Source organism: Copadichromis virginalis, linkage group LG19 (assembly GCF_057382275.1).
Source record: "Copadichromis virginalis isolate Kocher_CV1m ecotype Utaka linkage group LG19, C_Virginalis_male_GT1.1, whole genome shotgun sequence".
In the NCBI taxonomy this organism is placed as follows: domain Eukaryota; kingdom Metazoa; phylum Chordata; class Actinopteri; order Cichliformes; family Cichlidae; genus Copadichromis; species Copadichromis virginalis.
The window spans coordinates 6,116,180-6,128,660 of record NC_140636.1 but is presented as its reverse complement, the minus strand read 5'-3'; the positions used below and the strand labels follow the sequence as shown (position 1 = coordinate 6,128,660).

Below are 12,481 nucleotides of genomic sequence, written 5' to 3'. Positions count from 1 at the left end.
TCCTTTTGATTAAACAGCCACCTGCATGCAATCTGCTACAATGCATTCATGCCACCGCTGACTGTAATAAACCTCAAATGTGATATGTAAAGCTTTAAGCTAGGGTGGACTCGCCTGCACGCAGAGGTGCAACTCTCAGGCACAAACTGGTAAAAAACTAATTATGAAGATTCTACCGACAGCAATACAAATGTGTGGCTCAAACATGAGGGCGCTAACAAAATCTATCAAAGGGAAAATGCAAATGTTTCTCTCTGAAGAAGCACACATATGTTTATATTAAATACAAGGTTGAAGTCTTTTGTTAGAAATTGCCAGGAACTCTGAGGACTTGAGGACTAGGACGCAGGTGCAGCGAAGGATTTATCCACAGAGAAGTGGGTGACTCCTCCTTTAAAGCCTGAGTCTATGAGCAACAGCTGACATGTACCATGTGCAGAGAAACACAAAGCATTAGTCATCTTAGATTCTGAGCTACCTGTGTTAATGAAGTAAGTGATAGAAGTGCACAGAAGCTGTGCACCGGGCTGCTGACACCCTGCAGGTACAATGATCCTGCTGGACAGTACAAGTTAAACAAAGAGAAACAAAGGCCTCACTCTGAGAGTGCTACGCGGGTCACACTGCTGTCAAACACATCACAGAGCCAAGTGGCTTTGACTTAAATGCCATTATTAGTGTTTATACTACACGTTTAATTCATCTGCATTATTTGAAGTGAAATGAATATACCTTGCTGTATCCGAGTGCTGTAGCATCTTTCCTAATGCCAAACCATTTGGCGGGATCCACTGGTTCCTTATACAAGGAAGAGTTTTTCATTTCCTCTGGTAACAGGTTGGTTTCATTTGCAAGAGGCTGTAAAAGAAAAGATGGATCACAAACACTTTCTCACTCCAGTGCTGATAATGATTATTCTACAAGAGCAGTCAAACAACAAGAAGTTCTCTAAAATTATTAGTAATAAAATTATTATTCTGATCTCACCGGATTTATAAAACACTACTGAGATGTTCCGGAAGTCACAGTTGGGAACATAACCAGACTTTCAGCTCATTTTCAGCCCAGTCTGTGACCCCGGCCACTTTCTTTTTTGTTCCTTGAACTGACTGCATAAACACAGGCTCAGCACAAACGCATGCTCGTCTCAGGTATTAACCAAACCATGCAGCCGCTTCTCTCCTACTGGCTTTGCACGCCTGCAGTAAAGCAGAGTCTCACCATGGTACAGTTACGGGAGTAGTCGTCAGGGTCAACAACACTGAGCTGGTACAACATCTTGCACACAATGATGACGCACACCCAAACTGTGGACAGGCAGGACGCCATGGATCTGAAACGGTCATAAGGCATCGCCAGAGACCAGAGGACAACCAGGACCAGATTCATCACGGATGGCTACAGAGAGAGAGACAGCACTTTAACAGGTATGCTTTCCCCTAATCGGGACAGTTTCTTAACATTTGTTGTCATTGTCTTTCTCACCGTCATCATCACCAACGTCATATAACGAGCTGACTTTGCTATGCGTACATATATCCAGAGGAAAGAGTGTTAAGCATTTAGAAGCTCCTGCTGTCACTTTGATCTTCCTGACAGATAAACTTTATCCGTTATTAAAAATGTGAGATTCACCTGCAAATATGCGTCTGTAAAGATCAGCTGCATTACTGAGTGTAGGTGTGCTGTGCGTGCATGTGGGAACGCATGTACAGACCGTGTAGCGGTTACATGAACCACTAACAACAACGTCACATGTGTGTAGCAGCTGGATGTGTGTTTTTTGAGAGCTTATGTAAAATTTGGGTTTGTGTTCAGAAGTTTAGCCGAGTCTTAGCCCAGATAAATGTCTGACACGCGTGACATCTCAGTACAGGTTTGAACTGTGAACTCGAGCATAAATGGTCCTCTTAGATTTGAGACCAGCGTGAGGGTTTTGTATGAAATGCTGAATGACGCCTTTTGAAGCCAAGTAATGTCTCCTTGTTGGTGAGTTCACTGCTAACTTTTACAGGCCGCTGTGGTTCTACATTCATCATCTGCAGTGGAGGATATGGGACAGTGACAGCTAATATCTAATCTCAGAGAAACAGAACTGACTCTGACAGTCAGTGTGGCCTCAGATCAAAACATCATCACTGCCGTTAATCGAATAAATCGAGGAGATCATAAATGCTATAGATCAGAAACAGTATGCAGCCGGATTATTCCTCGATAACTAGAAGGCATTTGATGCAATCAATCACGACATGTTATTAATAAACTGGAGCAGTATGGGATCGGGGGCTGAGTGAAAAAGGATTTACTGACAGGAAACAGTTTGTGCAGCTGGGTGAATATTCCTCATCATGCTTGGATAATGCATGTGGGAATTCAATTTCAAACATCCCTGTATCCGTCCAACACTACGAGGTGTTTGCCTCTCTGAGTGGAGTGAAGAACCGGAGCAACGTCCCAGCATGAACCAGTTGTACAGAGAGGAGGGAGGGCTGGACCGGGTGGATCGCCCACTACAGGGATGTGTGTATAAGAGTGTGTGCGGCTGCACAAGCATGCTTATGTATGTCTCAGTATATTTGTAATGATGATAGGCCATAAACAGGAAGAAGAGCAGGGGCGGGATTAAATAAGCTCATCCTGCTGCTTTTTAGACATGCAGGTGATTTATAATTATTACTGTTTTGTTTTCCTTTGTTTGTTTGTCTCTTTTTTCTGTGTTGTTGTTGTAACATGTTCAAAATAAAGATACAACACAATAACTTGATGCTTCAGTCGTTGCCGTACCTCTTCGAGGGCGACCCATACAGCGAAGAAGGCCACCATCTTGAGGATGTGACGCTCCAGAAGCCTCCAGAGAAACTCTTGAATTGTGGTGAGAATGTCAGAGAATCTTCTGGAAAGATCCAGTAACCTGTCCATCACCAGACCCCATTTACTAGGCATCAGCTCCACTAATGAAGAAATCAGACAAACATCTGTGAGTCTGACTGGGATGACTTCTTAAATTAAAAGGTATATTTCCAGTGCATCCAGTCTGCCTGCTCAGTCCTCTGATTTAATGGGAATGTTTAGGATTTGATTCTCTTGGACAGGCACACAGTGTAATCTCAAACCTCAGGACCGCTGCGAGTAAGAGAGAGGAGCTAATGACGAGAAGCTCTGGAACATCAACACCAGTAAGACAGAATGAATGGGACCAGTGACCCATTCAAGGACAAACAGCTTAATAAACCCGATGATCAATTAGCAGTCGGTTGCTGTCTCTTCAGATGTAACAGCCTCATAGTTCTATATGATATTAGAAAGCAACTTTTACATAATTATAAGAAACCTGAAGGTTTTGTTTTACCTTCATCTTCAGAGTCATCATCAGCGTTCGCAACAAGGTCCTCGTCATGGTTCGTTTGCACCTCAGCAGAGCCAGTCTGGTCTGCCCTGCCGCTGCGCTTTTTTCTGAGAAGATTAGACCAAAGCACAAACATCACCTTTCTTTATAACGCAACACAGGTGGTGGTGGGTGTCACTCCATGTAAAAACCAAGCGTGACCAACAACTGAATGAAAACCCAACTTATTTCAGGGACAACGAAGCTGTTTGTGGGTCCTCTGATCATTTCTACATTTTCTAAATATTTAAAACCAGGTTCAAATGTTTAACCGTTCCAGCACGAGGACAGAGCTGTCCAGCCCAGCAACTCCACACAGGACGTAAAAACGAACTTGGGTAGCTTCTTAAGACGTGACAGCGTCCGACAACAGTATTAACACTGTACTATGAAGAAAAGCAAAGACATTCTGCTGTTACATGTCATGAGCAGCAGCAGGAGGTGTTACCTGTGTATGGGCGTGATCTGCTCCAGGTCAGTGATTCTCATGAACGGCTTGTGAAAGTAGTGCAGCTGTAGGATACAGGCCAGCAGGAAGAAGCCGGGGATCAGAATGCTAGTGAAGAGTTCAGACAGAGCAAAGGTCTCCAGGCCGATCGCTGCCAGCCTGAGGATGACAGAGCAACACCGTGGGCATTTCAGATTTCAGCACAGGTTGTGGTTGATTGCTACACTCTGGAAGTGGAATGAGGGTGCGTGTTAGAGGGTTTGCTGAATACTATCGTCACGTTTCATGCGGGAAGAAACGGGGAAAAAGCATTTTCTAAGTACAGTGCAAAAAAAAGAAGAAAAGAAATGCCAGCCCTTTCCTATTGGTGGAAAAATGTAGCATATCGACCAATAAAAAATCATGAGCTGTGGTTGCTTAGGAAGAGGGTAAAGTTTTGGGAGTGACAGAGACAGCGACGTGGACAGAAAGTTTTGTTTCTTCTGTTTTGTGTCAAAAATGGCCCAACACACCCCAGAAATCATGAAACATTTTTACCAAAAATTACAACTTTGACTTAGATCGTGCTCGTAAACAAACCACCTCATGTTGTTTAGCTTTCTGGATTTCATGCTTATTTATTATATACAGTACATAAGATCAAAATTCACACGTTTTATATATATATGTATAAACACTGAACAAAAATATAATCACAACACTTTTGTTTTTGCTCCCGTTTTTCATGAGCTGAACTCAAAGCTCTGAAACATTTTCTACTACACTAAAGATCCATCACTTCCATATGTTGTCCACAAATCTGTCTAAATCTGTGTTAGTGAGAACGTCTCCTTCGCTGAGCTAATCCATCCCTGTCACAATCCTGGGTCTTAGGACCCAGTGTTTTGAGTTTTAGTTCATTTTGATGTTTATAGTATGTTAAGCTCATCAGGTCTCCTATGTTCATTTGCTTATTAGTTCCCTCTTGTGTTTTCAACCCCTGTGAAGTCTCCCTTGCCCTTCGTGTGTTTCATGTCTGTTGTCTTATGTTGTCATGTCTGCCTCTCATGTTTCCTGTTTCATTTTGGAGAGATCTCGTGTTTTTATATTATGGATTATGTTTTGAGTCCTTTGTGGTACTGTTTCGTGTTTCCCTAGATCTGTTATGGTTATCTTAGGTTTTGCTCTTTGGCTTTGTCATATGGCTTCCCTGTGTTCCATGTTGTGTCTCCCCTGTTGCTGTTAAGTTTGCATGTTTAGAATTCAGTCAGTGTGTTTCCTGTTTTACTTTGTAGGTCCATGCCTCATGTGAGTGTTTCTAGTTTTGCGTCTCTGTCTCGTCTAGCCTGATTGCTCCCCTTCTCTGTCTCATTCCCTCGTTATCCCTCTGTATATATATATACATATATACACATATATATATACACATATATACACACACATATATATATATATACACACACAGGCAGGTAAACGGTGCAGACAGGATTAAAAAAGCTTTAGTTAAAGCACGTACTGTACTTCTGTGAAACCAGTCAAGTTCCTCCAGTATCCAGGGAAGTCTTCAAACTGGTAAGTGTAGATGGAAATCAGCACAAGCATGGTGTAGGCCACAACGAGCCACCAGAAGAGCTTCAGCAGGCGCCTCCACAGAGAATAGTAAACCTGAAAAATAGGAACAAGTTACGAGTTAAAAGAGATTTTTAAAATTACTTATTATGACATACGAAACATTCGAGGAGGCGTTTTAACACAGTTTAACACAAAAGGGCCAGAAGCCATTTATTTGGCATGATGATGTCTACGACATGTGTGCATACCTGATAAAGGCACATGCAGAGCAGGAACAGCAGCATGTAGATGATCTTGTATGCAACAAGTTTTCCAGCAAAGGACACCATGATGAACATCCCTCCACAGACATAGATCCAGTATTTGGCATAGCAGCTCATCACCATGCCTCCCAGAACCTTCAGCACAGATTCATTACCAGCCTCCTCGTCTAATAAGGACGAGACGTTGGGAAGAAACCGAGGTTAGGTGTACAGCACAGTAACGATGGAGAGCCACGCTGCCGCCACACGGGCTGAACGGGACCTGTCAGAGGAGACGGCTGCAGAGCTGCGGCTACATGAAAAGCTAAGAGAGACATCGGTGGTGTCGTAGTATACTGCAGTATTCTGCTTGATGGAAATGCATAACCTCCCACACACAGTGCTGGAAAATGAACATTCTGAATGATCGAGACCTCACTCAGACTGCCAGAGGAACTGGAGTGTTTGTGATGTCGGGGTGTGTCTGTTACTTTTAGTGGTAATCCATCGTTGATTATCAGGATCCAGTTTGAATCAATGTTTTGTTTTGAACTTTTTTATGACATTTGTTCTGTCACATTGTACGATTCTACCTATTTGAGCTATTTGTTGTATTTTTGATGTGTTTCACTTAATAATTAAGGACTGCAATAAAGGAATTTCCCAACTCTGGGATAAACACAGTACATCTTATTTTACCAGAATTTTTAACATCTAATCACTGATATGAAAACAAACCTAAATCATTTCATTTATTCAGCAGGTCAGTGTGAAGTTGTGTGTGTGATTCTGACCTCCTGTAGTGACTTCCTGTAGTGGTGTGGCTATTTTCCTTTTCCTGCTGAAGTTTTCCTTCACTGACTGACGTACTAACAGCCAAAAGGTTAAGGTAAATAAAAGCTGGAGAGACAGAGGGAAAGAAGACGAACATGAAGACCACAAGTTCAGTTTTAAGACACGCAGAATACACAAAAGTACAAACGCAACCAGCAGCGAGATTTTACTTTGCAAATTCATGCAAAACATCATTGTTGAGCATCCAGCAAATCAACAATAAAACCAAATACACACGAGACAAAGCAGTGAAAGAGAACAACGGTCTGTGCAGTAACTACACACAACGTAACCAAACAGACAAAAATGAGCCAAGCTGCACAACAACAACGGGATGATCCGTGTTACTTTGCCCAATGCTGGGCACTGAAAGGAAAACAATGTTGAGACTCCAAAGTGCTGTTTGCTACCAGCCTCACTCATGCACGGACACACACATTCATACATCACTGTAGTCTATACCCTAAGTATTTTCTGTCACACTCTGATCAATGAAGGGGTTCAGTATTTTGCCCAAGGAGGGGCTGAATGTGCTCAACACAACGTCCAGTCACCAAACCAGGTTAGTCATGAAACGTCAGCTCTGTGGTGAGAAAGCAGCCAAAGCTACTGGCTGACACGTCTCCGGACTGTTTGGCGATTCCCTCGAGCGCCTTCAGATTCGATTAGAAATATTATCCAACTCAAAGCTAAATGTCATATTTCAGCTTATTTACCAACAGCTGGCTCTTGGCTAAGCAGCAGTACGTCTGTCTGTGTTACTGTGTTGTGTTCCCTCCAACACTGATGTTTTTGTTCATGTTTGCAGTGTTTCTGTGCATCACTGTGCTCAAAGGTTTCTGTGGTAGAATAAACAGACACAAGCGGAGCTGCAGCGTCCAAGCTGTTAATGTTACACGTGTTGCATTTGCAGCACACTTGCTGTCAAAGTGATGAAGCTGTTTTCATCCTTCATCTGTTGTTAGTCGTGTCTTTATTCTGTTTCACTGTGTGGACTTTTATAATTACTAGATCAAGTCAGGTTAAGAATTAGCGGTGAAGGCCCTCGTGCTGTGGTTTAAAGGAACACGAGATGCAGTTCTTGCACATTCAGCCTCTGACCAACATCAGTGAGTATCTGATGTAGAAATGATCTGAGAAACCAGCTCTGCTATTGTTGTTGTTGTTCGAGAGCACATGGTGAGAACTGGACAGTTTAACCTTCTAGGAGCTGTACAGACCAATAAGTAAAGCCAAACACATATTTATGGGTAAACATCCTGCTGAATGTTACAATCCGTCACAATTTCATAACTTCGTTATCATGTCACATATGCTCTCTTCTTACCATAGCTCCCAGTCTGAGGCAGGGGTACTGGGTTCTATTCAGTCCTAGCTGTCCGAGGCTCATGGTTCCCACTGTGGTGGGCAGCTCAGGTTGAAGCTCCATGGCCCAGACGTACTGCAGACAGCACAGAGCCAAGCCGTAGAGCAGGATGAATGGCGAGCACAATGTGGCTGCATGTCGCCTGAAAACACAGACCCCGCCCCCAACTCAATCAGACTATTAAAATACTGGGAAACAATTTTAAATGCACAACAGTTAAAAAACACTGCAATTAATAATTATTGTTGTGTGATGTATTTTTTCCCTACAATATCTGTATTCTTCTTAATGATCAGTTATTATTAGCAAAATCCACAATCAATGATTTTTTTAATATATCAAAGAGGAGCTGCTGAGGCACTCTGTTTGGGATCAATTTATATAAAAATGCATTCTTGGAAGCAACCAGACCTGATTAAGACCGATCCAAGTCTTCATCAGGGTCTGACAGATGCACCGTCAGGATTAAGTAAGTATTGAGTTCTTTAACCTCTAGAGGGTGTTACAGGTGTTACATTTATAAATATTTAAGAAGTATCAATGAACATGTTTACACACAATAACCAGGCAGCAGACGCTTGACTTGTTCTGTCACAGATGTGTAACAAACGTGTGGTAACAGTACCTCGCACGCAGGATCCAAATGAGACACGCCCACAGCAGCAGCACAAAGGTTAACCAGCTGTGGTATGTGATGCTCCAAACCTGGACACAAAGTGACTGTGTGTGAAAGTCTGTGACGCTGCTGCTGAAACGAGTCTGAACAGAACTTCATGGTTACCATCATTGCTATGAGAGCACAGACGTAACTCTGCTGCATGACCACTCTTCCCAGCAGGAAGAATGGGCTTTCACCCCGTTTCCCACTGCAGGCCACATTCGCCTCTGCACCTAAAGAAAAGAATCATATCCATGTTCACAATGTTGCGTTAGACCTCCAACAACCATTTGTTGAGGTAAAACGAGAAACTACAATATTACAGCTCTAGAGGCAGCTGTGGCTCAGGAGGTGGACAGGAGGAGGAGGAGGACGTGGAGGAGGTGGACAGGTTGTCTACCAATTAGAAGTTCAGAGACTTAATCCCCAGCTCCTAAAATCTGGGTGTCAAAGCATCACTGAAACCTGAGTTCGCCAGTGCATCAGTGTGAGGCCTGCGACAGCCTCGACCGGTGGAGGTGCTAACCACGATGGTGGTGGAGCTCACAGTGATCCACCGGGAGCAGGCAGCAGCCACTCAAAAACACCTGGAGAGAAACAGGCTGTAATCCTGGTAAAGGATCGCCTGAAAGCACCAGGGTCCCTGCGAGAGCCCAAGCAGCCAGCAGGGAAGAGCCAGCCAGTCCCATTTCCCAGTAGGTCCCGGTGGCTACGGATGCTGTATCCCGTTCACCGGGAGCCGCACAAGTGCCAGGGCAGGAAAGTTAGAAATGTGGGTAACCGGGGCACCTTCGTCTGGACTGCCGGATGATGGATGCGGGGCAGGTAATATGGTGCTTATACCATGCCCCTGAACCGCTCAGGCACTGCTCTTTTTTCTATGACATTGGATTAAACCAAGGGCAAGTAGCAGAAGCTCGATGGCTCCCCTGCCTAAGTTGGGGGACGTGGGTATGTGGCGGGATGTGGTCTGAGGATCAGCTGCAGGGGAGGGGTGGGTTCAGGGGGCAGTGCCAGTGGAGGCTGGTCAGCACACCTTTGACAGTAATTGTGTGGTTTTGCCTCCTGTTTCAGTGGACACGTAGAGGTGAAGCCGTGCTGAAAAGTCAGACACTGTTTGGCTGCACGGACCAGCGCACTCGTGTGAGCATGTTGTAAATGTAAACCTGCCATGATGGCAGCTTTCTGGCTGAGTCTGGGGTCCTTCGTGTTAGACTGAGTTATGCTAGAGCTGCAGGAAGCAAGTATCTCAGTCACAGGACTTATGGTCATTTATGTATGGCTGAGGTCATAAGGGGGTGATATTCACTGGCACCAAACCTGAGACCCCTGATCCCAGATAACTGTTGGGTGTACTTATAAGTGACATGTTTTTCATCCATTAAAACTCGTTTCTTGGTTTGAGTATACTCTATGTGTACGTCCTCAAAGACAATTAAATGTTGTTTTTCAATTAAGCTGAAAAAGTCAGTGATGTCCACAGAATATCGTTCACTTTTGTGCGCTACATCATAAATGATTCACTTCAGGCTGTCAGATCGATGTCCTCCAGTCAGGCCTATAACGGCTGTCCACTGTTTGATTCTTTTCTGACACACTTTCATACTGGGTGACTTATACTGGTTAGTCATTTCTGTGAAAAATAGCAGCTGGTACCGAGATAGGGCTGACTGTCTTCGGTCACAGTCCCTCCGCTTTCTGTTGGTACAGACAAGAGTACGACCTGAAACACAGAACACACACACACACACACACACACACACACACACACACACACACACACAGATGTTTATTTGTACTTATGTGGAGGGTATATGACAGTTTTAAATATTAAATAGTTCCAGCCCTATCTGGATGTCAGCACAAAGAGCAGCACGGTCGATACTGGTATGAGTAAGAAGAAACACCCAGTGCATCATGGGAAGCCCCCAGTAGCCTTAACATATTGCAGTGTAACTAAGGGAGGATTCAGGGTCACCTGATCCAGCCTCAGCTATATGCTTTAGCAAAAAGGAAAGTTTGATCCTAGGAACCACAAGTAAGTTAGCAGTGCTTGATCAGGGAGATAGGCTACTGCAGCATTTTGGATCAACTGAAGGCTTTTAGGACATCCTGATAATAATGAATTACAATAGTCCAGTCTAACAGTAATAAATGCATGAACTGGGGTTTTAAGCATCACTCTGAGATAAGGTGTTTCTAATTTTAGAGATGTTGTACAAAAATCGAAGAAACTAGTCCCAGATTTAACAAGGACATGTCCTGGTCAAAAATGACTCCACAGTGTTAGCAGAGGCCAAAGTAATGGCATCCAGGGTAACAATCTGGTTAGACACTGTATTTCTACGAATTTTTGGAGCCAAGTACAAGAACCTCAGTTTGTCATCTGCACAGAAGTAAAAATGGATGCTATACCTACTAATGATACTGCCTAGGAGAAGCATGCATAATGTAAACTGAACTGGTCCCAGCACTGAACCCTGTGGAACTCCATTACAATATATTTTACACCTTACAACATAAAGCACCCTGAGGCGACTGCTGTTGTAATTTTGGGTCTATACAACTGAAACTGAATTGGATATATAGTGAAGATAGACAAGCATTTCTTTAGTACGATATAAAAACACAGAAGAGAAGAAGAATCTCTATTTAAATATCAGCCGTAGGCAATAAATCCAAATAGAGCCTTTTGTACAGCCAATAGAAATGATCTACCTGTGTGTCGTCTTCATAGTCGTCTTTTTGTTCATTCCAAGGCTGTAATTCCACCAGCTCTTCTTTCCTCTCGCGTCTTTTCTCCTGTTGCTGCTTTTCCTGCAGAAAAAGAACAAGCCCTCAGAAGATTTCAGAAGATACAGTTTTTCAAAAGTCACGTGGCAGCTACAAAAGTGCATCAGCTGCAGAGTCTGTGCCATGTTAAACCCACCTGGGCCTCTTTGCTCTCCTACGTCTCCCTAACGTAAAAAATCTTTTCAATAAAAGAGTTATTTTTATTATGTTTGTTTTTATATTTTGAATATCAATATGTTTGGGTTTTTGTATAAACACTGTTTCAGTATGTGAGATTTGATACGATAACAAAGCTTTCCATTATGTTTAAATACTTTATCAAAGAAAAGCCAGTGGGGGCACATTCAGTACTAAGAGAATATAAAGATACAGTGGGGCAAAAAAGTATTTAGTCAGCCACCGATTGTGCAAGTTCCCCCACCTAAAATGATGACAGAGGTCAGTAATTTGCACCAGAGGTACACTTCAACTGTGAGAGACAGAATGTGAAAAAAAAATCCATGAATCCACATGGTAGGATTTGTAAAGAATTTATTGGTAAATCAGGGTGGAAAATAAGTATTTGGTCACCTCAAACAAGGAAAATCTCAGGCTCTCACAGTTGAAGTGTACCTCTGGTGCAAATTACTGACCTCTGTCATCATTTTAGGTGGGGGGAACTTGCACAATCGGTGGCTGACTAAATACTTTTTTGCCCCACTGTATGTTATAATATAAAAAGAGTGAGTGAGGAGATACCGCGTTAGAGCCTCCGTGACGTCCTGTTCTGAGAACAGTCACTATGGTAGTATAGAGCAAAAAGAGGATTCCTGGGTTGACATAAACTGGCCAGTCATGACTGCTGTTCAGATTGAGGTCATAGGGCAGGGTGCAGTTTCCTGGTATGATGATGTCCTTCAGACCAAAGAGTCTAGGCAGAAAAAAAGAGAAAGAAATCGAGGAATAGACCTGTGTTAATTGATTTACTAATACTGTTGTGACCAAGTGTCAGGATCTAGAACATTATGATCAGGTGTGATCAGTGAAAATCCGGCACCATAGACATAGCAAAGCAAAGATGTAGAGTCGTAGCCACAATGCTAAAGTACGATTAGCATCAGGCAATTCAGTAAAGTTTGCAAGGGAAGTATTTCAGATGTTCTTTTGTTTTAACTTTGATGATTACAGCTTACAGCTCACTAAAATCATGCACGCAGCTTCTCAC

General features: G+C 43.1%; 1 protein-coding gene across 1 annotated transcript in view; it reads right to left on the bottom strand.

The window, feature by feature from the left end:
• The window catches only part of piezo1 (piezo type mechanosensitive ion channel component 1 (Er blood group)), an 89,958-nt gene that overhangs the window by 42,064 nt on the left and 35,413 nt on the right, over positions 1-12,481 (bottom strand). Inside the window, exons 7-20 of the mRNA XM_085442416.1 lie at positions 12,016-12,187; positions 11,203-11,301; positions 10,141-10,207; positions 8,608-8,717; positions 8,452-8,531; positions 7,788-7,968; positions 6,421-6,526; positions 5,633-5,814; positions 5,329-5,477; positions 3,834-3,992; positions 3,350-3,453; positions 2,785-2,951; positions 1,222-1,398; positions 733-858 (exon numbers count right to left, since the gene is read on the bottom strand). Of these exons, the coding sequence (XP_085298542.1) occupies positions 733-858; positions 1,222-1,398; positions 2,785-2,951; positions 3,350-3,453; positions 3,834-3,992; positions 5,329-5,477; positions 5,633-5,814; positions 6,421-6,526; positions 7,788-7,968; positions 8,452-8,531; positions 8,608-8,717; positions 10,141-10,207; positions 11,203-11,301; positions 12,016-12,187 (1,879 nt within the window). The remainder of the gene's footprint in view (positions 1-732; positions 859-1,221; positions 1,399-2,784; positions 2,952-3,349; positions 3,454-3,833; positions 3,993-5,328; positions 5,478-5,632; positions 5,815-6,420; positions 6,527-7,787; positions 7,969-8,451; positions 8,532-8,607; positions 8,718-10,140; positions 10,208-11,202; positions 11,302-12,015; positions 12,188-12,481) is intronic.